Here is a 25,937-nt window from a genome sequence, read left to right as displayed (position 1 = left end):
CAGGGAAAAAGCCAAACGAGACACAGGGTGACAGGAACTTCATTTTTACACAGTAGCCCAATTTTCCTCCAAAGTGATCTCAACACAGTATACATACAGTATGATTGCAGTGTACTTTATGGATTTTAATGTTTGATAGTTTCATTCCTACCTGTGTCATCATGACTAAGTGTGCTCCAGGAGACACCTTGTTTTGAGTACTTTGACGGGTGTCTTTATGTCTTTGGACGGATTTTGTCAATGTGATCAAACAACATAGATATATTGTAAACACACATTCAGTGTTAAAATATGAATAAACAAGAAACATGCAAATGCAGTGATGGCAAGAAACTGTAGACATGCATGACATGTAATAAAAGTTGCAAACATCAGTTAAGCAGGTTGTTTTATTTCTTCCTTCCTACACTCAGAACACACATCAAACTTGATCCACAGTGTAATTACTTATTCTATGCATTATTTTGTATCAAATTCTTATTCCATTTTTTGTCAATGCGTACTTCTTATTTATCAGTGTGTAATGATCAAATCTCAGGTTTCAGGACGCTTAGCAAGAATGAAAATTGTACATGTCACTAAATTTGTAGTTTGTGTCATTTACTTGGCTGTGGGGCAAGCTTTTGCTGGCAACAAGGGATTTAGGGGCATCAAGTAATTCAGGACTGTCAGTCTCCTCTGGTATATTGGCAGTTCTGGGTGTAGTTGGAGAATCAGTGCTGGAAGATTCTCTGGCAGTTTGTGCATAATATGACCAAGCACTTGAGGTTGAACCAACAGAGGCAAAGGAAGAGCCCTCGGCAACGCTGAAGGAGTCAAGGCTGAAGGATGAGGAGCCAGAGCAGGCACGCGGCACTCGTGGTTCATGCAGATTGAGTTTAGAGACCAGTGGTTTACCAACTGTCACCGTTTGCCTTTCCTGCACTTCTTCATCCATGTTGGAATAGGTATAATGAAGGCAGGCGGTGAATGTCAGCTCCGTCTGTAAAGACAGTGAAGAGCAAAATGCTTTTTTAGCGTTAGACATATAACTACTAGTTTGTCTCCAGAGGGCACATCGACATTTATCAGGTTTCTTGTGGGATAGAAGTAAGAGAAATAATTATGAAAACAATGATGTGAATCTGACCTTGAGTCTCTGCAGGCTCCGGATGCGTGTGTAGAGACTAGGAACCTCAGGTGAAGGAAGATTTTCCTTGATCAATAACAAACTGCCCGCTTCAAGCAGAGTCTCCTGGTTACTCTTCTTCAAATCAATGTCCACATCCTGGCAAAATAGCACAGAATACAGTGTACAAGTATCAGTGATAACAAATAAATTCCTGCTTATAGGGACACTGATGGATTCCAGATCATAACCATGATGAGACATTACGGGCAGGAACAAAAATCTCTGTGTGTCTTTAAAATCTCAAATCTTCATATGTAATATCAGCTAACAAACCTCAGGGAAGTCAGTAAGCTGAGCACAACAGGAGACAATTTCTTTGGGCTTCTCAAGTATGCGAGTATATATGACCATGACGTTGGAGAACTCGGCCGCAAACCCAAGCTGAACCTTTACACCACAGTCAAACTGCAGGCAAAGACTCTGCGGTAGAACTGTGAGGAAAGACAATTGCATTAAGTATTAAGTTTACACTGAGACAAATATGTTTTGATTTCATGCCAACATTAAATTTAGTAATCTACAATAACTTAGAGGGACAGTTCAAAGAAGATTAAACTGCTCACAACAAGGTCTGTGGATTATCTTGAGTAACCGGGTCATGATTTCTTGAGAGAGACATAGCTGCTCTGTTTAACATGTTTGGTTTTTTTTGGTGCTTTAAGCATCACAAGCTGAGTGCCAGTTGACTTATATCCAAGAGAAGGCAGACATCAGACAATCCCACCAACCCAAACAATCTAGATGGATAAATCTTACTACAGGTAAGAGGGAAAATACTTTGGGGTGAATATTCCTTTCAGCTAATGTTTGTGAAAACAGTACCATGAGCAACAGCCCACTGCAGGTTTCTGGCCGAATAGGACTCAGAGCAGTGGTCAGAAGTCTGTATGGCGTCAGTAAGGGAACGTCTTTCAGACAGATTACTGCGCAGCTCCAGGGCCTGCCTCCCTCGTGTGATCGCACAGCGACCCATGTCTGGTGAGAGAAACACACATAAACACAACATAAACAGTAACATCAGTTATTTGACCAGGCGAACATTTAATAATCTGAATTCAATCAAGGAATCACACACGCAACATATAGGTGGGAGGAAAATTCACACACAGGAGCTGCTTTGGTTGCATAGGATCATCTCAAACATTAAAACGTCAGGCAACATAGATAGCTTATTGTAAATCCTGTGGGTGCAAATCTATTGTATGCCTAAATTAGACATCTCAGATTTCACATGTGCTCTACATACCTTCAGCCACTCTGTCAAGCATGACTGTGACCTTCTCATCTTCACACACACGCCGTTTGAGGAAGCTTATGAAAATGCCATTTGACACGTCTTCCCTCTTCACTTCGTACGCCTCCGCATCAACGCATCTAAACAAAACAAGCCACATGTGAGTGACACCTTTTCGCCTAAAGCAGGGAGATTAATTTAGGCATGTACATTTAGTCTATTGTCTCCAACACTGGATTCATTCAAAGCTAAAAAGCAGAGCAGGTGACACCAACATAGTTAGAGACTTACGTGGCATAGCCAAAAACTATGTTTGCTGTCACTTTGATCAGTCCTGGTTGTACAATGATATCATCATGTGGGTTTCTGAAAAAAGAATATGTACAGCAGATGATCTAAACTTAACATGACATAAAAGTGGTACATCAATCCATCAATTTAAAGTAAACATTCACACCTTTTGCGACACATGTCCAGCAGAAATACGTTTAGTCCAGTCTTTTTCTCCTGCATCCTGGTCAGTATATTCTGTACACACAAACAGTGTTCTGATGTGTAGGAGAACGGTGCATCGATGGGAACCATGAAGCTGTTGCCATAATTCTCATAACCATGACCAGCAAAGTACAGCAAGCCTGTGGAAGGAAGGGCAAAGGACTGTTATCAAATCGAATATATTATCAAAAGCATGTAGAACACTGTCAAGTGCTGAAAAGTTGCCACGGATGCTTAATTCAGATTCCTATTCTTTGTAGCTTCTTCCCGTTAGCTTCTTGTCTGTTTTAAGTAAACATGTAGTTGGTTTTATAGATATTTTATTTGATATCAAAGCTTTTTGTAGAGAAACTGTGAATCCTCCTTAATCCTAAACACTGGACCTTTAATGTCATGATAATGTAGGAGTAGATCAGTGCGTAGTGTGTGTCACAATCTTCAAAACTACAAGCGCAGATATGAAACAACATGAACATATTGAACATAATGTCCAGATGGACAAGAGACAGACCATAGACTCCTTTGTCAAGCAGCAAAAGGAACTCTGTAACAGCGCTGTGCATCTCCTGCCAGTTGAGATCGAGTAGGGAAACCACCTTGAAGTCCATCTGTCTGAGTAGGTTGGTCAACTCGTGGACGTCAGCAATGGGTGCACACAGCTGAGTGTGGTAGCGGTAGTTCATGTTGCCAATCAGGAGAGCTACTTTGTCTGTTGCTGTGGAGGAAAAGGTAGGGCATCAGGAAAGAAGTACTGACGTAAAGTTACAGTGTTTACTGTATTTGTTAGTCATAACCACAGTATTTGTTTGGCCAAAAGACACCATGGAAATTCTTGTCTGATGGGGGCGGATTGACCATCTGTTGTAGCGGATTTACTCCTGGTCCGCAGGTTGACCTGTGTACTTCCTGTGAGTCTGTCAACACAAGTATTAAAAGATTTAATTATAGTAAAAAAATCCCGAGCTCAGACTGTTTGTTTGTTTAATGTCTCATTTTCATTTATACAGTGCTTGGTAACTACACACACCATCAACACTGCTTTCTATTAATGTGTCCACAGTTTGAAGATTTCAATACATGGACAACCTACCAATACCAGCAGTCAAATTAGTTGCTTTGAAAAACACAATTTAAATAAGCCTACATGATAATCTTTATTTTTTCAGTGATGCACATAGAAAAAGAGGAATTAAGGTGTGACGCAATGATGCGTAAAAGGACATAGGAAATTCTACCATAGTTCCTCTATTCCCTCATGAATATTCAATCAAAATGTAAAAAATACCTAGACCACGATCAACTTCTACCCACGAGGCTTCAGTGATGGAACTGGGACCTGCATGAAAGTGTAAAACAGGAAGTTATTCACTGCACAGAACTGCACTTTAATGTGACTTTGAGCCATAGATGTGTAATGTCAGACTAAATGCTGATCCGTCTGTGTTTACAAATTTCTCCAACGTAATGATAATATGATTATTAGTGTTGGGGGATAACGCATTACAAAAGTAACATGTTACAGTAATATATTACTGTAATGGAGTAATATAACATATATATTATATAACATTATTACATTAATATAATATTTCAGTAATATATTACTACAGTTATGTCATGTAACGCATTCAAATCCGCGTTACCGACCGAAGTGAAGCGTTTGTTGCTGTTTTTTTTAAGAACCCATCCACACCCCGCATGACAATATTAATACAGGCTTTGCACGTGTATAATATAATCGAGCCTGTAAGTTCTTTAAGTCTCTGTGACTGAAATGAGCTGTATTTCGTAGGCCTGATGATGAAGCCTAATCCTCTGAGCACACTTTAATGTACAATCGTGAATCACACATGCCCGTGCATTCCTTGTTCTGTGGACTATAATAAAAAGGCATAAAAAAAGAGATTTTTGTCTTACCATGACATTATAGGCTACGTTATAGAAGGTATATTAAGGTATATTAAAGGTATATAAGGTATATTGTGTTTCATATGACTAAGCCTACAATTAAAAATATTTATTCCTATCTCATAATATATCAGACTTTGATGCTTTGTCTGCCTGCTCATCCCTGTGTCCAGTGTCCTAGGCCATTTAAGTGTTCTATATAGGTTATTTGGGCATTTTGTTTAAAGTACCTAATAAGTAGTGTAATAATAATAATCTCTATGCAGACAGTAATATTGTAAAATAATATATTACTTTAAAATGAAGGTAACTAGTAATATATTGCATTTCAAAAGTAACTTCCCCAACACTGATTATCATAAGCATTAAAACTTTTAAAGACCTATTTACCCTTTACTCATTTATAATTTAAAATTCTAAATATAAAGAAACAAGTGTTCATAGGTCTCACCGATGGTGACTGTTGCTGCGTCTGTCCATGCCTCGTGATACAGATTGAACACCTTGCATCTGTACTGTCCTCTGTGTGCTGTGGTCACACATGTGATCTACAGGGAACATAAGAATACACAACATCAGGTACACAGAGCAAATAGTTTTAGAATTATTGGTCAACTGTATTTTGCTTAAAAAGTGTTAACAACTGCATTGGTTTGGCTTTAAAATGTCTCCTTTTATATGACAATGAACAAGGATTTAATTATAATGGTTGGAGCATTTTAATATAAGCTTTATTAAACTCTTCTTCTGATGAAACCAAATTGTGCTTTTGGACCTGATCTATTACATCACACTAATTTAGATCATCTTTACACTGACTCAATTTCAACCTTTTTTTATTATTTCATCTGTCTAAGATGACTCTCACATTATAAATTATGTAATGTTATTTGGAAAATACATAGTACAAACAAGTGACAAATGGGACTTTGACATTTCCAGAAGAGCTCAAGCTAACCAAATCCCCTTTTAAATGTAAGACAGACTTACTTTTATGTGATAAACTTTTATTTTTGTTTATGATATCCATTTTAAGATGATAACACATTGGTTTTATATTTATTGCCTTGGTTGTTAAGCTTTTTAGGTAGCCTACCTACCTACCTACCTACCTACCTAGGTAGGTAAGCAATTCACAGCAGACTCTATGGATGAATGAATGAATGCGCTTTCTTCTCAATATACTCAGGACCTTTCGCATGGCTTCTCTCTATGTAGTTAAAATAGAATAAAACAAATAAATAAAAGCCGATAAAAGAATACACTTACCTTGAGTGAACGTGTCTTGTGTTCTTTCATGGGCACCATGTTGTGGTACCACTCGTACTGCGCAGGAGGGTTTGCCTCCGCATTGCTCTCCAGGAGCAACGTGTCTCCCTCAGACGCTGCTTGAGACTGAGGCTGATGGGTAATAAGCAGGCCACTCAGTGAGCCTGGAAACAGACTGCTGCTGCAGCCTGAGATGAAAACATTTTCAATGGCATTAAATCACACGCCAGGAGATGAAACAAAACAAGCTGAGCCAAAAGAAGTAAGGAAAGAGGAGGAACCTGCAGAGTGGACGACACAAACTTGAGCCCACTGAGAGAAGATGCAGTTTTCTCCATGATTCACCCTACAGATATAGTGACCTTGGTGGATCGGGGCTAAAGGACATAGGACCAGCTCTGGTGTACTCCCAGTCGCATCAATAATCTAATAGACATAACAAAACAAAAAAACTACAACTTAGAAATAACATTTGATAATAACCATCAAAAAAGAAAATTATTTGTGTCCATCAGTATAAAAAGTAACAAATACTATTTTTTCTTTATAGTCACATAAACATACAATGTTGGACTGACCTCCTCTTTGCCTCTGAACCACTGGTAGCAGAGTCCAGGGGGACCAGAGGCTCTGCAGGTCAACACCACCCTGCTACCCACTGTGGCCTGCTGGGACTGTGGCTGCACGGTGATCTGGATCAGCTCTGCCACTATCACACACACACACATGCACACACATACACACAAACACACACACACAAAAAACAAAAACTAATGAACACACAAGGCATACAATGAAATGCAACAGACAAAAAGCAACAGGTATTTTTTATCTGGATGTGGAACATCAGCGGATAGTTTTGCATTAACCCAGTATGTGAAATGCCACACCAGAGATAACAAAACTTTGGATCTAATGTATGTGAACACCAAGGACGCATACACACACACTTATTTTTACAGGTCTGCAAATTTCATGGTCAGTAGGCTGTACTTACCAAGTAATAGTAGTTGGAAGTTAAACAGGCATGTTTAGCAGAAGTAAGTCAGAAAACTAGTCGGAAGGTAGGCTGGCATAATCAGCAGAAGTTAAGCAGGAAGGAAATTAGCAGCTATTTACAGAGGTGGGTAGTAATGACTTACATTAACTCTGTTACTGGTACTTGAGTAACCTTTTTGAGTAACTTAAACTTCTGAGAGTAGTTTTGATGTGGTATACTTAACACTCTTACTTGAGTAGATTTTTGGAGGAAAAAATCATTACTTTTACTCCATTACATTACATCTTCATTGTGCTACTTGTATGTATTACTTCATTCATTTATGCACATTTCATTAAGAGGATTTAAATATTAAGGCAAATACTGTGTATTTGGGGGTAAATTCAAAGAAATTAATGCCCCCTTCCATCATATTTGTGAACCTGTATAATGAACTCCTACTGTTACCAACCAAAGTTTATCTCAGGTGGATTTTTATCGTTGAAGGGGTAGTTCCTGAAAAACATTTCTATATATTTGCATATGTCACTTCTGCTTTACCTGTTGTGGTGAGGTACTGCACAGCTTCCTTGTGGTCCATCTTCCTCAGGCAGTGAAGCAGGAAGTCCAGGGAGCAGGAACGATCAGCTAGCCAAGCCAGGAGGGCGCGTCCTGGGCTGCCTGCAGCGCTAAGCACCTGGAGTGAGCAGCTGGTCAGCTCCCTCTCACTATATATAAGAAGAGAGTAAAATGGTAGGGGTGCAGACAGTCAGGGACACTTACAGGCAGGGCCGTAGCTACTGTTGAGGACACTGAGGTCATGTCCTCAGTATTTTTTCTGGGTCTTTGATGTCTTAATCTTAATATCGGTCATAACATTAAAATAAACAATTATATATCACAAAAAATGGCAAATTTATAGTTAATCAAACTTTAGTTAATAGTTATTTCACTGTTAAGAAGCAATTAAATGCTTTATAAACTTTTTGTTAGCAATCCTTTATTTGAAAGTTGCAAATGATGTTCATAAAACTTTGTAAATGCTTAGTAAATACTGTGTAGTTCATTTATAAACATTATTTGGATGGCCATTACAGTTGCAACTTATGTTTTTAACCTTTACAACTGCTATATAAATGTGTTATTACCAATTTAATTGTTTCTTAACAGTGAAATTACTTAACTAATAAACTATAAGTTTACCATTTATTAATGATGGTTATTATAAAGTGTTACTCATGTCAGTAAGTTCTTTTTAGCAAAGAAATAATTCAATTTACACTATATATTTATATATTATATTTATTTATATTTATATATACTATATATTTATATTTATACTATACAATTTATACTATAATATATACACTTTTTTTATTTTTTATAATTATATTAATGTTACACCGTGGGCCTTAGAGAGCACTGCAATTTCAACTCCTGTGTACTGTACATATGGTTTTGACAATAAAGCTGACTTTGACTTTGACTTTGACTTACAGGGTTGTCGTGGGGGCATGACCTCTGTATTTCTAAAATCCTGGCTACGGCCCTGCTTGCAGCATTGTACAAACCTTTTTTATTATATGTGTCATATATCAAAGAATATGATCATATAAAGATAAAGGATGAAGTGTAAATGTTCAAATTAGTCATTCTGGCCATCACTTGAATATTGTTATGGGTGCTGCTAGCCTCTTAGTGTGATGCATTCAGGGTCTCACCTGCAGCGGAATTTCGGTTGCTCGGACACCGCATTGGCCAGCTGCCTCCACCCGCAGGCGGAGTTGTCCAACATCTGCGACAGCTTGTTCAGGACATCTTCACTCAGAGTACCAATACTCATTCTCCCCTCCTCCATCTTCGTATGTGTCACCTCTGACAAAAAAACAAGATGGGATGGTACTAAACCGAAACTTTGTGCTGCTGAAATCTGCCCCTGACAGTCTCCACCGCCTTTAATGATCCGCTCCAGCACGCAGCAGTGACTCCATGATGTAACCCCTCAGGGTGTGACTGACTGTGATGACCTGCTAGAGGTTGGTTGTTGAATGAATCTCCCACCTGTCCGGCTGGTGCGCCACAAAACTACTGGTTGTAAACATTAGCTCGGGTTTTCCCGTCGTCAACTCAAATGAGAGTGTGTGGCGAGGAGGAAAACCCACCTGTAACTGTATAGCTACACACGCGCGCGCACACACACACACACACACACACACGCACACAAAGTGCAGAGGATATTAACCTTGAGTAGCACTAGAAAATGAAACGACGTTTCGATAAAAAAAAAAAAAAAATGCGACACCGCTTCCGTCTTCCGCTATTGACGCGTATCAAAGAAATGTATCAAAGAAGAAGAAAAAGTTTGGACTTACCGACTTTACTAGAGGTAAAGTTCGAGACCGGTGTCCGGATCCATGTGTAGAGAAAGAGGAACGAGGGCCTTTTACATGAAAAGGCACGGCTCGTGCTTTTTATACATCGTCAATTTTCCAATCTTACGTGATATTGTTCCCCCGATGATGTGCTTCTCTTTTCGGTTCCTCATTTCTGCAGTCCCCGGCCAGCCTCGATCATTTGCATGAAGCGTTGTCATAGCAACTCCATTACAACTTTGTTTCAATGAACAAATACTATCAGATGTACAGCCCGCCTGGTAAAACCCCAGTGTGTCTTATTAGTAGATTATGAGACATGTAAAGTATAAGTAAATTATTAATGAATCACTAATTAGTTTTATAAAAACTCAAGTCAATTAGTCCAAGTCTCAAGCGAGTCCACTTTTTCTTCAAGTCAAGTCAACTCCAGTCAGTTAAAGGCGCAATATGTAAGAATTGAACTGCTTTTCCACCAAAATTAGCGAGTCTGCACAGGTTTTTTTAAACAATCGTCTATTGACCCCATTCCCACTTCCCGCAGGCAAGGCAGCCCGTCTGTGATATTTATCTGAAGCGTCACGTTTCACATCAGGAGTGCGCCAGAAATAGTTGTAACAGAAGAGAAAACGACAATAGACCATGTTCAGTGGCGCATGACGCCAAAAACGATCGACTTCCGGCCATGCTCCGGCCGGCGTTCTTCCGCATAGCTTCCACATTGTGCGGCCCATAGAGCCGACTCAAATCAAATCAAATCAAATCAAATCAAATCAAATCAAATCAAAACAATTTCAATTATATAGCCCAAAATTACAATCACATTGCCTCAGTGGGCTTTACAATCTGTACGGTGAACGACATCCTCTGTCCTTAGACCCTCGATTCAAGTGAGGAAAAACTTGCCATATTGAAAAAAAAACACTTTAAAGGGGAAAAACGATGAAACGGACAGGAAGAGCCACAGAGGAGGGGTCCCTCTCACACAGAAAATAACAAAAACAGTTTACAAAGTTCATTTACACTTCTTCACATTCTGTTGGCAAGTTTAGTAAATGTTTCTTTTTTCAAACTGAAATTTTTACATATTGCACCTTTAAGTCAAGTCCTTTGTCAAGTCACTTTATTTCTACCCAAGAAGTCAGTCTAATCCCCAGCACCCGGTTGTTATAAAGAGAAAAGCATTAGTAGGTCTGCTTGTCAAATAATATTATTGACCAATTTATCAACCTGTTCAAAAAGTATGACAAAGAATAGAATTTGTTTACTGAGATGCAATAAGATAAAGAGTAAAATCAAACAAAGAAAACAATTTTAGAAAAACTTTAATTTCAACTCAAGCAAAAATATTCCCTCTCCATCACTTTTAAAGAGTAAAATACTGACAGCCAGACATCAAAAAACTAAACTGAAGTCAAGTCTCAAGTCTTGACTTTTACCGATTATTTTTGACATATTTTAAGATTGTGATATAATTCACGATTAGTGGGAAAGCTCATTTATGCATTGCAATTTTCATTTTCACTGGCAAAGACTTAAAATCATGATGTGACATTTCTTGGGGTCTGTACCAAACAAACATGTTTTTTCTTATATCGGGAAAACAAGATTTGTTGGCCAGGGCGCCTCTGCAGCACCACAGTACTTCATTACTATTTAAATTGGATATTGCACTTGGCCATATTGTGATTATGATAATATTTAGATTTAATGTGCAGCCTTACTATGAGGCATTATACCAGAATAAAAGGCAAAACATCAGCAGGATATTCATGTACTGTATTTATTTATGAGTCTGCAAAAAACAAACAAACAGTGAAAAAGTGATTTGTGTCAACAGGCCATTTCACACATACATGTATAAATTAACTCAATGCAATGCAGTATCCCTAAAACAACACTATAGAACTTTATATCACTGAAATTCAAATGTCTAACATTTTATGATGCCATCTGCTGAAGGAGACTGTGTGATACAATTGATAGCTCAGAACAAGCACTGTTCCTAAGGTCAAGAGTCTGTCTGTCTGTCTTGAGCTTATATGTTAATTTTTTGCTGACTGTTTCACTTTTGATGCCTTACTCTGGTTGCGTGTTGGAATCCATTACACTTCGAGTGTTGGGTCTTACCATTATCCATTTTTAACATAACCAATGATGAACTCTCTTACAGTTTTCAAGTATCATCACCAGATGCCCACTGAATGTGATGCATGATTCCAAACAACACGCTGGAAGAGGCAAAGAGTTGGTCAATTGACATTTCAATCAGGAAGCTGAACTCTAGCTCTGACATAAACCACATCAGGTAATTCCGAACACGGTGTCTGAAGCGACCCAGTTTACAGGAAGAAGCCCTCTGTCAGTCCAGTGAAGGCCTACATCTTCTTCCCTTTATGAATTTTGTTGAAACGCCAAATGCTGTCCTTCCTCAGACGTTTCCAATATTTCCAGCTGTCCGGGTCCAGCTCCTGCAGCTTTTTGGGCCCTCCCAAATCCAACTGGAACAACCTGAGTGAATGATAAAATTAGATGAGTGAAAAGAATCAGCATTTCTGGCCAAGTATGTTTAGACATACAGAGTTTGTAATTAAATAAGTTGATTCTTATACACATGAAAAGCCTTTTTCACCCATAAAAAAAAAAAGTAATAGCGACAGACAGCATGTAATGCCTGAACAGTTTTAGCTTTACTGACGTACAGAAACAACTCTGATTTGGGAAAAGATGTGCATAGTTTTCTGCTACAGTAGGTACATTTACTTCAGAAAATAAATTGAGAAGGAGGAAAAGAAATTTGACAAAATACAGAAGGAGTTTATTCTAAATCAAGATGACAGAAAGTAATAAATAAATAATAAATAAATACTCACCACTCTGGATATTGGTCAGGAGGCTTCAGCTGAGGGTCTTCTCCTTGCTTCAAGATGTTGGCCCCCACTGCATAAGAAGTAAGTCTGACAGGGTCTTTACACACTTCTGGACCTTTCACCTCTTCTTTCATCATGCCTTTGCTTTTCCCTTTGGCCACTGCGAAGCACGGAAAGAGATATTTGCAATGTTTACATCACTATAGTGACGCGTTGATTGTGACCAGGGGCATGAGTTGAATGGAAATAGAAAAGAAGCCACTGACATTGTGTTAATAGTAATGACTTGATGGCAAAACTATGAATGGTTATACAAATAATAGAAAAACAATCCTATTTGTGTCAATCAAACAATTATCCACCGTTTATTTCCCACTCTTAATTACATACAGTGTGGATAAATAAACGTGTTAGCTCAACATATTTACAACAGAGCCATATTTAAATGAGCAGAGATGGTAGATGTCCTCTTTACTCACCAACTTTCTTCGCATATCCGCATGTCTGTGTTCTGTTTAACGTGTTCGTCCTGCACAGCGACGTGGCAGCGTTGTTTGTGATGCTTCTGGTTAACGTGACGATCCTAAATAAACTGTATCCTGACATTTTTACTGTAACGTTATGTTAGCAGCACACCATGCTACAGTTTGACTTTCATAGTTCCTTCCACTTCCGTTTTCTGCTTCGTCTTTGCCTCGGTGAAAATAATCTACTGCCCCTCTCTGGACGGGAGGACACACTGCAACACGACTCGGACAAGGAGCTAGCATGGGTAGCTAGCGGGATCGTGTCGTCTCACTTTCGTCCGGCAGGTGGCAGCACTGTCGCACTCGTGTCAGGTGGTATAATAACAAACCAGAAGAAGACGAGGGGAGAGCTTCTCGAAAACATGGCTGAGTACGACAAGGCCCAGAAGGGAGCCCTGAAAATAAAAGGTTTAGGGAGCATTTCTGCTGGGAAAAAGTAAGTTTTGTGGCTTTGAGTAATATGTTTTGGCAGACACGACGCAAATGTTTTAAGACACAGTCGCAACTGATAAAAAAAAAAAGCGCCTGCTATTTTAGGCGAGGCTATTGTTAGCGTGTTTGCTAATAGAAAAACAATCTTACGATCGCGGGTACGAAGATTCAGTAAATATAACCAAGTAATATTCGTGCACATTCACTGTGAAAATAGCATTGTACAGTTAAACTGTACTGGTCTCATATGTGACTTAGACACTGCTGTCAATACGGTGGTATTATGGAGTGCTACATGTGGCTAAAAACATTAGCTAGTTAAGGCAGCTTAGTCTGAGCTAGCTACATTAAAGCAACTACAGCTTACATGAGATATAGTCACGATCTCCCATTTAAATCTCATTTTAAATTATTTAAATTATATATACACAGGACATAGACACAATCTCAGCATGTAAATCTCATTTTGAATTATTTAAATTATATACACACAGGATGTAGACACAATCTCAGCATGTAAATCTCATTTTAAATTGTATGATATAACAATGGAAAATACATGTTTTTCCACAAGTCCACAACATAGACGTCTTGATAACATAAATTCATAACTATAGACACTAGGGCACTTGTTCAATAGGACTAACACGCATGATTGGTAATCAGTGCCAATCAGTTTGGCATTCCAAGAAATTCCCAGAACAGTTTTTAATTGCCTGCATCTGATCGTGTGCAATTGCAAGCATCCTCTTTCTGTTTCCTTGCCTGTTGATGGTTGTGGTTGACCTGGAAAGCCACTGCTAAATTAACTGGGCGTTACATATCTTTATTTTTATTTTCAGGAAGAAGAAGAAGGACAAAGACAGTAAGCATCGCTTGGAGCAGGTCGTGACCAGTCAAAACGATGAGGAGGTGAACACTCAGAAAGCATATGTTGACAAAAGGACACCGGCACAAGTTGCTTTTGACAAGATGCAAGAGAAGAGGGTAAGTTATAGTTCTCCAGCACCAAAGAGCTGCAAGAGTTTGAGGCCAAAGCATGTAATAGGCTGTAGAAATTGAATTAGCAGAAATGACTTATTGAACTATCAGCCATATTGCCGTGCTTGTTTAAGGGTCCATACTCTGACACAGTTCAGCAATCAGCGAACCTTTTGGCACCAGTCACCGGAAGCACACAGAGGTGTTGTTGTAAAAACAAACATCCCCAACTAAACACAGAACAAGTTCAATAGACCTTTTGGATCGGAAACTTTCTAGATATAAAACATGACAAATTAAGATTCTAGTCATTTAGCTTCATAGCTAAAACACCAAATTATCCGTATGTGGGTGGGTTGTAGATTATTAACAGATGTGCTGTTTCAACTTTAATGTTCAACCAAAAAGCTTATAATATTCAAAATAACAATGAGAGAGATAGGCAACTTTTTTCAAATATATATATATATATATATATATATATTATATAAAAAAACTTCATTAACCTTGTAGTGTAGTAAAGATGTTTCATAGTCCCAGTTTATTAGTCTTAACATCATATTATGTCATTTATCAGCCCTTTTCTACTCAAAGGACGAAGGTCATTACCTGAAACAGTGAATATTGCAACATAATGCACTGTGGAAAATACACATAGTTCAGCGGACACATAGTTCATAGAGGACACCATGTTCATTACATGGACATGGTGTTCTCTCCTCATGAGTAAGCTGATCAACATGTCTACTGCTCAAAAACACGGGATAATGTTGAAAAATAACGCACAGCCATTGTGTGTTTGAATATTTAAAGCTACAGCAGGCAGTTGCAACAGTTTGATGGCATTTTTATCAAGTGATTTATTGCCAACAGATGTTGTTGTCACTGACATTCAATGAATGAATTTTAATGAGCTTAGGGTGTGTTTAATAGTATACTGGTAATGAGGTGTTACCAGGAATTTTGTGATTTTTCTTTTACATTAATTCTTTTTCTGTCTCGTTCTGTCCCTGAAGCAAATGGAGCGGATTTTGAACAAAGCTTCAAAGACACACAAACACAGAGTGGAGGTAAGTCATGTCAGTCCTGGCAGAGCACCATACAGTCTAACTTTGTTAGATCAGACTTGTAAAACAGCACATTTTTTCAAATAAATTAAATTTTGTTTTTTGAAATGAAACATGCATTAATTCCTGTAGAATAAATGTGACCATTGAAATAATTTATGAACAGAAAAATACCAGCTATAGTTCATTTATCTTGTTTGGTTTGTTTGTTTGCAGGATTTCAATCGCCACCTGGACAACCTGACAGAACATTATGATATTCCCAAAGTCAGTTGGACCAAATAGAAGAGGAGCAAATGTTCATTTTCTTGTTTTCTTTACCGCCTGTACAGAACTTTGGCACATCACATTTTATTTGCTAGTTTTATACATTTCCAATTAAAATTTGTTTAATTGGAATTCAGTTATTTGTTCGATGTAATTCCTGATGTGTACAATAAAGGATTTTAATTTGATTTTGACGCCGCTTTCATCCTTGTGATTTGACCACAGAGCACATCAGTCAATAATGCACATTTTAAAACCTGAGTGTGTATGCAAGATATAAATTGTAAAGAAAAACATGTCAGGAACCAGAATATACTCTTTTTTTAATGAATACAGATTTAATTTAACGGGAACTCTGCACATAGTATACATAAACTGTAAACCAGAACACACAAGGTACAGCAGCATGCTGAATCATTTGGGATGGCACATTGTGAATCTGGACTACCCTGAAGGTACCAACTTATAGTCAAGAAGTATTTAAGACTTTAACACCGAAAGCAACAAGTTGGTATACAAATACACACATTTTGTGCTTGCAGGACAAAGTTGTATTGATGGTAAACATTCTTGTATTGTCGAGCAACAGGTGTAACTACATACTACAGGTGTGCATGTGACAGAAATAGGTCAGGCGTCCTGAAATTGTTTGTTTCAACAAAATGGGCGGAGTACTGTTGAGTTTCAGACACAGTGAGAGTAAGAAGCTGCATCAAACAACAGCAAAGGATTCTCAAATTGTTTATTAAGAGACGAGATGTTCAGGACTGAGAGAATGTTTTGTCCACACAGTTCAACCGCTTCGATTTAAATGTAAATAGTCTTTTCTCACACTGGAAAAGGCATTCTTTCTTTGTTCTGTAGTGTTTCTTCTGCTGTCAGAGTTTACTTTGGCCCCAGCATCTCACTTGGCTTCACCCACTGGTCAAACTGCTCCTCGGTCAGGTAGCCCAGCTCCACAGCCATGGCCTTCAGCGTGGTGCCTTTCTTGTGAGCCGTCTTGGCGATGGTGGCCGCTTTGTCATAACCGATGTGTGGGTTGAGCGCAGTGACCAACATGAGAGACTCATTCATGAGCTTGTCGATCCTCTCCCTGTTGGCCTGGATGCCCACCACACAGTTATTGGTGAAGGAGACTGAGGCGTCGCCCAGCAGCCGAGCCGAGTTCAGCACGTTCTTGACCATCATTGGTTTGAACACGTTGAGCTCAAAGTGTCCATTGCTGCCTCCGATGGTGACTGCGACGTGGTTCCCCATCACTTGGGCTGCCACCATGGTCATGGCCTCACACTGGGTGGGGTTCACCTTGCCTGGCATGATGCTGCTTCCTGGTTCGTTCTCTGGGAGGATGAGCTCTCCCAGGCCGGAGCGAGGTCCTGACCCCAAGAAGCGGATGTCGTTGGCGATCTTCATCATGCTGACAGCCACCGTGTTCAGTGCCCCGCTCAGCTCCACCAGAGCATCGTGGGCTGCCAGAGCTTCAAACTTGTTGGGAGCTGTCACAAATGGCAGACCTGTGAGGGAGGCCACAGTGGAGGCTACCTTCTCAGCAAAGCCAATGCGGGTGTTGAGTCCTGTGCCCACCGCTGTGCCTCCTGCTGCCAGCTCATACACCCTGGGCATGGCAGCCTTCACTCTCTCAATGCTGTACTTCACCTGCTGCACATAGGCGCTGAACTCCTGTCCCAGAGAGAGGGGGACAGCATCCTGGGTGTGTGTGCGGCCAATCTTGATGATATCTTTGAACTCTTCACACTTGGCAGCCAGAGCATCATGTAGAGTCTGCAGGCCTGGCAGCAGGACGTGGTGGACCTCTGTGGCTGCAGCAATGTGCATGGCAGTGGGGAAGGTGTCATTGGAGCTCTGACTCTTATTGACATGGTCGTTAGGGTGGACAGGATCCTTGGAGCCTAGTTTCCCTCCTAGGATCTCAATAGCTCTGTTGCTGATCACCTCATTGACGTTCATGTTGCTCTGAGTACCAGAGCCAGTCTGCCACACCACCAGAGGGAAATGATCGTCCAGTTTACCAGCTGAAACCTCATCTGCAGCCTGGACGATCGCGTCTGCTATCTTTGGGTCGAGGCCGTAGTCCTTGTTTACCTCCGCAGCCGCTCTCTTCAGGATACCAAAGGCCTTGATCACTTGGATCGGCATTCTCTCACTTGGTCCCCCAATCTTGAAGTTCATGGTGGATCTGACGGTCTGAGCACCGTAGTACTTGTCCGCCGGGACCTTGAGCTCCCCAAATGTGTCCCGCTCCAGCCTGTACTCCGAGCTGGCCATTCTGGACGTGCAGATGAGGAGTTTAGAGTTGACGCTGAGTCTTTGTAAAGTCAGGAGGTTGCAGTTAAACTGCCGAACACTTCTCAGAGAGCGAAACATGGCTGTGCGTTAGAGGTGAATCCGGGGGGAGGTCAATGCAGCCTTCCACATTGTATACTGTCATTGGGTGAAAAGGAAATTGATGGCACGCCAGCCAATGGCGAGCCAGGAGAGGCGGGACTTCCGCTGTGATGGTCGTATCGGGTGGAAGCGATCAGGCTGCTTCATCCGGATCAGTGAAGGTTCTCACAATGCTGCACGATTCCATTTCCGGTATGACAACGACGGCGAATTTATTTAATAGAATAAAAGTCAGTAACTTTACATAATTGTAATTTATAAATATATCCTTGTAATTTATCATCAGAACAACTTTTTAAGAAATACAGATTATATTTATTACACATGGATTTTGTGATATTGGCTCAGAAACACTTATGGTCATTTGATATGCCTCGAAAACAAGTGTCTCTAATACAAACCAAATAAAGTTGAATGAATATAAGTTAGTAACACCTGAAAGCATCTCTTTTGTCTGAATCTAATGGACAGTGCACAATGTTTGTGTTAATGTCTGTAATGACACTTGGACATATGGAAGTTGATGTGCCTTGACAATGATGAGACTGGCAGCTGATTAAAAAGTCATATATGGATAATTTGACCCCTCTTCTGGTCAGGGACCTACCAGGGGAAAGTTTGTCCATTTCACATGCAGTGTTTAACAATTAAGACACAATTTATATTTATGAAAGCTGAGATTTATTTGTTTATGTATTCATTCATCCAATTATTCAATTATTCATTAAGTCATTTAATTATTTATTTATTTGTTATTTATAATTTGTTTTCAGATAGATAACTAATCCTAATAATGTATAGTCTACTGAAGTTTGTACTTTTATACTTATTGTGATCTGAACTTTTATACCATAAAGAAATCGTGGCATTATTTGATTTCGATTTCCCTCACATCAAGTAGAAAGCGCTTTATTTTGAAGACGCACACAGATCTGTCACCGGAAGTGCGTTCTGTCTCGTAGCTAACTTCGCTCGGCGGTCTCTTCTCGCGGTAACGTTAGTATACTGTTAGCTTGCTAGCTAACCCCATCGTTTCCAGGTTTCGTGTCGACCTGAAAAAAAAAAAGCAAACGAAGAGAGACACTGAAAGAATACGACGCTGAATACTTTTTTAAATCCAGGCTGCAAAGAGGAGCGGGACAATGCCACACAACTTCCAGCCTGGAGATCTGGTCTTCGCTAAAATGAAGGGGTACCCCCACTGGCCAGCCAGGGTAAGCAAGTAACGTTAACGTTAGCAGCAGCCGGAGGGGCGGAGGGGATGAGCTGCTCTGCATGGGACGCTGTAGAAGCTTCTCTGTGTATCCTCGGCACTGGCAAACATGGATACCTATCACACACATACATATCTTAATTTATCATTGGGCTGACAGGCTGTGCTTCAGGCCCACAGTCAGTGTAGGAGCAGCGTAATTTGCACGAGATGCTGCTGGCCTAACGTTAATCTGCATGGAGACGTTACAGCAGCGAAGCTAACGTTGTTATTTTTGAAATGACGTTTGAGATAACTCAATAATCTTTTAGGAAATAATCCCCCCTCTCTTTCACTATAAAACTGTATAGCATGCACCACACATCCATACAATTTCAGTCAGTTAAAAATACATCTGCAATACGTTGTTTTTCCAGAGGTAACCAACACCAAAACATGGCTCCATCACGTCCAAGAAAACTTGTGTGAAGTCTGTCATTTGGTTCGTGGTTTTTGCTCAAAAATCTTGCTTGTTTACAGATCGAAGATGTGGCTGATGGGGCAGTGAAACCACCTCCTAATAAAATCCCAATTTTCTTCTTTGGGACACATGAAACGTGAGTACAGTATTGTATTATCAGTTGTTAGAGTAGACACTAGACCTGTGTAAACCGAAATGAATGTATTTGCATTATGCATTTTTTGTTTAACCATGAGAAAGGAGGGAATTTAATCACAATACTCATACATGGTTGAATCGACTGTGCTAACTTCAAATGTCAACCCTTGAGTCATCGGTTTGCCACAGTAGCATGGGATCATGGTTGAGAAGAATGGTGTAACACAGAAACACAAATCCCTACTTTTATCTCATGCTGTTGCTTGTTAGTATCCTTTATTGTTTTGGAAAGGTTCACATTGATTATCACTTTGATTGTGCAGTATGTTTTTGAGAGATGTGTTGATATGTCTGATCTGGCATCAGACGCCATCTGTTTGACAAGATGGCACCTGCAGTATATTAATCCATCACTAGGTGGCATGGTCTGCCGTGCTAATGTCTCAAGTCAGTGGTGCAAACAACTTGTTTGTTAAGTTTAATCGTTCACTTTTTCTCTGTTTGTTTGTTTCACAGTGCATTCCTTGCCGCAAAGGACCTTTTTGCCTATGAAAAATACAGTGAACGCTATGGAAAGCCCAACAAAAGGAAGGGATTCAATGAAGGTTTATGGGAGATCCAGAACAATCCACATGCCTCCTACAGTGCTCCACCTGTAGTAAGTTTTCCTGATATCAGAATTCCTAGATCATGAATTATTCGCAATTCAACATTACCTCTAACTTTAAAAGATACTTTAAATGTAGACTTGAAAGTTAACTTTTATGTGATTTGTATGTCCATTGTTTGAGAACTTGCAATTTGAATTGTCTGGTTGTTGAAAGGTGCTATACAAATGAACTTGCCTTGTCATGTCTTTTGATTGAAATACTGCATTTCCGATTATGGCATCCAGCAGTTTAAGATATTTCACCTACTACAACATGTACTGTTCAGTTCTGACCTGGAACCTTTGCTGTATCTCTGGCCCCATGTTTGATTCCACTGTCAAGTATCAATGTTTTTATCACGGTTTGTCTGCAGCCAGCCAGCTCATCTGACAGCGAGGGCAACAATGCCGGAGGAGGAGGAGGTGGTGGAGGAGGAGGAGGAGGAGGAGGAGGAGGAAGTGAAGAGGATGATGATGAGGAAGAAGCCCCAGTGCCTCAGAAAGCAGACTCGGGAAGTGAGGTTGACTCAGATTCTGGGAGTGACGACCAAGGAAGGGGAGGAGGAGTGAAGCGAAAGCCACCACCTGCTAAGGTAGCTGCTGTTTTATTTCACTGTTATTGGAAGTAAACTAAACAGCCTATTCAGTGATTTGGCTAAAAAAACATTAACTCATTAGGTTACAATTTAACTGTGTTATTGAGCTTAACAAAAAATGACATCCACGGTCCCATTTATGTGTACAAAAGGGCTGCTGATGGCACAATACACAACCAGGTGCCATCAGCAGAACCAAATAAATATCTGAGCATTAGTAATGCTCAGATATTTACTGAGAATCTGTCTGCTTATAGGAGTGAAAACAGGAGATGGAGAAAACGGGCCACTAATTATTGGTAGCTTCCTGTTTTTTATTAGGAGTTGTCATAGCAATGACAAAAGCAATAATGAGCCATGACTAATTCAAGTTGTCAGGTCAGATTTTTAAGCTGGAAAACAACTAGTCTGTGTATGATAAAGAGCTGCAAATATGTCCTTGTTAAAGTTCAAGTCTTTTATTTGCATGCTTGTTTTCTATTTTAGCGGCCTCCGCCTCCAAAGAAGGCTCGAGGCTCATCCAGCGACCGAGATGGAGGAGAGGAGAGCGGATCCCCCTCTGAATCAGAACCCACACCATCAGAGTCTGACTCTGGCAAGAACAGTGACCAGGTAATCACAAACACACACACATGATTGGCGTGTGATCTGAAACCAAACAGCCTATGAATGCGACACTTTTTTTTTTTCTTCCACAGGATTTCACTCCAGAAAAGAAAGCTGGTGGCCGAGGTGGAAAGAAAGCAGGAGGCAGAGGGAAGAAAAAGGTGACCCATCAGCCTTGTCACACATTAAAGTGTTTGAGTATATTTTGTCATGGCTGTTTGTGATTTCCTCCTTTATGTCCGAGTCCAAATCCCTTTTTCTCTGTGATGTTGCAGAAGGCGTCATCTGACTCGGACTCAGACTCGGCATCGGGGTCAGAGAAGAAAGTAGTGGTCAGCGACTCAGAGGACGAGAAGCCTCGACCAGCTCTGTCAGGCTCTGAATCCCAGTCCGGCTCAAAGTCTGATTCGGACTCAGATCCGCCTCCTCGGAAGGGCCCACAGCCACGCAAGAAAGGTGTGTGTTCAGGCTGGTTTAAGATCGGATGAATCAGTTTCAGCTTTATCCAAAGTCCTGGAGATGAATTTTGTTTGATACTGAAGTAGAGATTTCATTCTCCTGCTTTTGCTGATGTAAATGTGCTCAGTGCTTATTTCTTTAATTCACAGAGAAGCCCGCACCAAAGCCTCGTGCACGGAAACCCAAACCCGCCCCGGCAAAACGAGCAGCTTCGTCATCCTCTGACAGCGACAGGTAAGGCTGCTCTAAAGACCATACCAATTGTCAAATACTGTAATGTGAGGGTGCACACAAGATTGTTGCTAACAGGACCTCTGTTTTGTCTTTTTTGTTTCACAGTGACAGTGAACCCGACACCATCAGTGAATGGAAGAAACGAGATGAGGAACGTAGAAAAGAGCTGGAGGATCGTCGGAAAAAAGAGGAGGCAGAGGAACTCCGCAGGTTACGTGAGAGAGAGAAGGAGGAGGAGGAGAAAAAGAAAAAAGACAAAGACAAAGACAAAGATAAGGGTAAAAAAGGGAGTGACAGTGACAGCAGCAGTAGCTCCGATGAAGGTGTAGATGAACATCCATTGAAGAAGTCCAAGAAACCTCCTCCACCCCCGATCCCTGCACCCTCGGACTCAGATTCTCCACCGCCATCTGAGGTACCGTGTCTTACTCAAAAAAATATGTTAATTGTCTATATAGAAAATCTTCTGTTACATTACGCTTCATCCAAAGTAAAATGACTACAGGTGAATCAAGGTGTTGTTGATACATACAACTACTTGTGCTTTACCCAACAAAAGGTGAAGAAATCATCCAAGAAGCCCGACAACCAGAAGAAAGCAAGAATAAAGAAAGAGAAGGAGAGAAAAGAAAGAAAGGAGAAAGAGCTCAAAGAGAAGAAAGCCAGACGATCAGAAGAGAAGTCCAGAGCGAGGTGAGTGCACAACAGGGAACAGACTTCTGTATGCAAACCTCATTAGAAGAACTTCATAAATATTTAATGTACACAGATCACAGAGTCCTCTTCATCTCTCTCTCTCTCAGGTCTAAGCCTGAAAAGCCCAGACGCAAACCAGAGAGGCCACCAGAGAAGAAAGTGGAAAAGAAAAAGGGTCAGTCTCTCATATACTCACAGTTTCACAAGAACTGCAGCTGATTAGTAATCATTGCCTGTTGGAAACTGATTTGCATAGACTAAAACTGTGCAGCAGGTAGACAGATTCACACAAATATCAGTTATGTACATGGTTTCCGTCAGAGAGAAATTCATTACAGCATATTTACTGTTACTTTGTGTGTCCGTATGCAGAGCCATCGCCAGAAGAAAAGCTACAGAAACTCCACACAGATATAAAGTTTGCACTCAAAGTGGACAACCCAGTAAGTGACATCTATGAACTTGGTTCTTTCTGTTTTTTGTTTCAGCATGAAAACTCTATTTTTTATATTTATTTGTGTGTTTTTAGGATATAGAGCGGTGTCTACAAGCCCTGGCAGAACTTGAGGCCGTGCCTGTCACCAGCCAGATCCTACATAAGAATGCTGAAGTCATTGCCACACTGAAAAAGGTGCATTTTCTTGTCTGTTGTTAAAGCTACCTTGATTTTTTATGACTGGAAACTCACCTTGCATTCAGACAGGATTAACACAAAGGTAAAATAATGGAAAAAATATATATACATGACATGATGCACAACTCTACTTACTTCATGTGGGTTTTTCCCATGTTTTGGACAATATAGATTCGGCGGTATAAAGCCAGCGCTGCAGTCATGGAAAAAGCTAGTGAGGTCTACAACAAGTTAAAACTTCGCTTTGTGGGCAAGGCGGAGCCGGCAGCTAAACCTAAAATGGAGAACAAGGACGCAGAAGATAATAATGAGGAGACACAAAACGCAGGTAAAATGCCACGACACTGATCTTGCCTTCACCTGGCTTCAACATTACCTCCATTTTGCGTGTATTTTCATAAATATTGATCTAAATTTGCATTTTCTAGACTCCACTCCAGTGAATGGGGACTCGGAACAGAAGACAGATGACATGGAGGTTGAAGAAAAACCAAAATCACCTTCCCAGGAGGAGAATAATGACGATGCTGCTTCGAGCCCAAACAGGTGAACATCCCACGTGATGCAATATACAGTATCTTAGCAACTGACAGGAAATGAAAGCAGGTCTTGTGCAATAAAAAACACATGGACCTCCTTGGAAGCAGAAGCATTGTCAACCATTTGCCAACCATTACCAAGCTTATGTGTGCAATTTCTCCCATTCTAACCACACCGGTGGTTGTGACTGATGGTGTACTTTCTCTTTAGACCGGATCCTGACAGCCCGGCTGAGCAACACACTCACTCACATGAAGAAGCAGACAACTCCATCTCTGCAGAGACGGAACCACCTGCTGTAGAAAGCTGAAAGACCTTTAACTACCACTGTAGTGGACCAAGTGCTAAAGATGGTGGCCTCTTTGTTTGACGTCATACAGTGCTCCTGGCACAACAACGTTGCAGAACACACCCAGCACTTCCTACAGTTATCTGTTACGTCAATGTTGATGTTTTGGACATTTTGTACTATGACATGAAATCGAACCAGAAGGCCCTGTCGCCCAAACTGTTTGGTCCATTATTTATCACAGCAAAACGGAAAGCTTATTAGTGTGATAGCTTGTGGCGCCGCGCGGCCCCCCCTTTTGTTTTCTGAAATGTACTTTTCCTTTTATACGACACTCGGCCCGTCCTGGATCCTCACCCCGTACCCCTGCTCATGGCTACTTTGTTCTTTCTACCACATGAACTCTCACTTTGGTCTTTCGTACCTTATATATATTGAATGATTTTTAGCACCTCTAACCAGAGTTTAGGCTGGGTTAGTTTGAGATGTAACTGTGATGATTCTCGTGGGGAAATGGAGCCATGACGTTAGATTTTTGCCAGTTTTGTGCAACCCCTTCCCTGCATCTGTCGGCTTAATTTTTTACAAAGCCAACAAAACATCACCAAGGCCTCTTGTCTGTGTGTATGGCATTGTGAGAGTGGTAAAGTACTATTTGTGAGTCTTTTACGTTGAGTATGTTTTTTTAATTATCCAGTCTGAAATGTAAAGCCATTAATTCAGTCACTTAAAACTGTTTTCCAACTGAGGTCCACTGACTTTTTTATAGCCTTGTTTGCAAATATTTGCATCTACAGTTTTGTCTAAAATAATAGTCGCAGCGGAGTTTAACACCTTGCACTCTCGTCTCCCCATAGTGTCCGCTTTCAGTAACTTGCATAATAAATGGGATAACTGTACAGATTGAAAACTGCCCTTAAAAGCTATTGAGATCTCATGTAGCTGCAGCCTTTGTTGCCATTCTTCTGTCATGAATACAACCGGTGTTTTTAGTGCTATGTAAATTGGTAAAGCATTTCTATCACTAAGTTGAGACTTGAATAAAAATCTCAGCATGGTTTCTTTCTCATTTCTTGGTATTTAAAAATTTGAATGCATTTGCTGCACCAATAACTGCATCACAATATACTTTATAGTTAATATATTGGGTTTTTTTAATTATCAAGTTAATAGTCAACCTTGCTGCTCTTTCTTCATTTAGTGTAGGCTTGTGAATTACTATGTTGAAATGTCATGAGGATCATTAATGGGACTTCCTGCTGTTATTATGATAGATTGTAGCACACACTTTTAAACGAAAAGTGTATTTCTTATTTTTTATTTAAAAGAGTTTCTCACTATTTCCAAATGGTCTACTACTCTGAACTGGGGGCACTAGACCTTTAATTCCCCTGATTCCCATATGAGAATCTCGCATAATACTCAAGTCAGCTGACTTCAGACGC

At 40.3% G+C, this 25,937-nt stretch overlaps 5 protein-coding genes across 6 annotated transcripts; 2 read left to right on the top strand and 3 right to left on the bottom strand.

Annotated features, from left to right (window-relative positions):
• Nucleotides 1-371: 371 nt before the first annotated feature.
• Nucleotides 372-9,581, bottom strand: malt2 (MALT paracaspase 2). Of its 2 annotated transcripts, none has more exons than XM_073476480.1 (17): nt 9,429-9,581; nt 8,778-8,931; nt 7,618-7,784; nt 6,656-6,786; nt 6,359-6,503; nt 6,078-6,265; nt 5,260-5,356; nt 4,186-4,236; nt 3,722-3,814; nt 3,412-3,615; nt 2,863-3,040; nt 2,697-2,771; nt 2,418-2,545; nt 1,994-2,146; nt 1,445-1,602; nt 1,130-1,267; nt 372-982 (listed from the first exon to the last, which is right to left on the bottom strand). In XM_073476480.1, exons 2-17 carry the CDS (start codon nt 8,912-8,914, stop codon nt 551-553), a joined length of 2,475 nt encoding a protein of 824 aa, XP_073332581.1. In that variant the 5' UTR covers nt 8,915-8,931; nt 9,429-9,581; the 3' UTR covers nt 372-550. The 2 variants fall into 2 exon arrangements, with proteins under 2 accessions (XP_073332581.1, XP_073332580.1); XM_073476479.1 differs by having other exon boundaries at nt 8,778-9,232; nt 9,429-9,505.
• Nucleotides 9,582-11,197: 1,616 nt separating this feature from the next.
• mrpl54 (mitochondrial ribosomal protein L54) lies at nt 11,198-12,966 on the bottom strand. The gene is made up of 3 exons (XM_073476661.1): nt 12,778-12,966; nt 12,302-12,458; nt 11,198-11,939 (listed from the first exon to the last, which is right to left on the bottom strand). Exons 1-3 carry the CDS (start codon nt 12,902-12,904, stop codon nt 11,807-11,809), a joined length of 417 nt encoding a protein of 138 aa, XP_073332762.1. The 5' UTR covers nt 12,905-12,966; the 3' UTR covers nt 11,198-11,806.
• Nucleotides 12,967-13,147: 181 nt separating this feature from the next.
• On the top strand, nt 13,148-15,760 carry fam32a (family with sequence similarity 32 member A). Its single transcript, XM_073476128.1, has 4 exons — nt 13,148-13,261; nt 14,100-14,244; nt 15,255-15,308; nt 15,522-15,760. The coding sequence occupies exons 1-4, from the start codon at nt 13,188-13,190 to the stop codon at nt 15,588-15,590; spliced, it is 342 nt and encodes a 113-aa protein (XP_073332229.1). The 5' UTR covers nt 13,148-13,187; the 3' UTR covers nt 15,591-15,760.
• A 537-nt stretch (nt 15,761-16,297) lies between these two features.
• On the bottom strand, nt 16,298-17,969 carry fh (fumarate hydratase). The gene has a single exon (XM_073476127.1). The coding sequence runs from the start codon at nt 17,955-17,957 to the stop codon at nt 16,458-16,460; it is 1,500 nt and encodes a 499-aa protein (XP_073332228.1). The 5' UTR covers nt 17,958-17,969; the 3' UTR covers nt 16,298-16,457.
• Nucleotides 17,970-18,969: 1,000 nt separating this feature from the next.
• Nucleotides 18,970-25,550, top strand: hdgfl2 (HDGF like 2). The gene is made up of 16 exons (XM_073477262.1): nt 18,970-19,192; nt 19,711-19,787; nt 20,306-20,447; nt 20,813-21,031; nt 21,521-21,646; nt 21,733-21,801; nt 21,916-22,096; nt 22,249-22,333; nt 22,439-22,748; nt 22,893-23,026; nt 23,137-23,204; nt 23,402-23,472; nt 23,559-23,660; nt 23,835-23,991; nt 24,092-24,209; nt 24,414-25,550. Exons 1-16 carry the CDS (start codon nt 19,121-19,123, stop codon nt 24,511-24,513), a joined length of 2,031 nt encoding a protein of 676 aa, XP_073333363.1. The 5' UTR covers nt 18,970-19,120; the 3' UTR covers nt 24,514-25,550.
• The last annotated feature ends 387 nt before the right edge of the window (nt 25,551-25,937 follow it).

This window comes from Pagrus major, chromosome 11 (assembly GCF_040436345.1).
Source record: "Pagrus major chromosome 11, Pma_NU_1.0".
Taxonomy (NCBI): Eukaryota; Metazoa; Chordata; class Actinopteri; order Spariformes; family Sparidae; genus Pagrus; species Pagrus major.
This window is presented reverse-complemented; position numbering and strand designations above follow the sequence as displayed.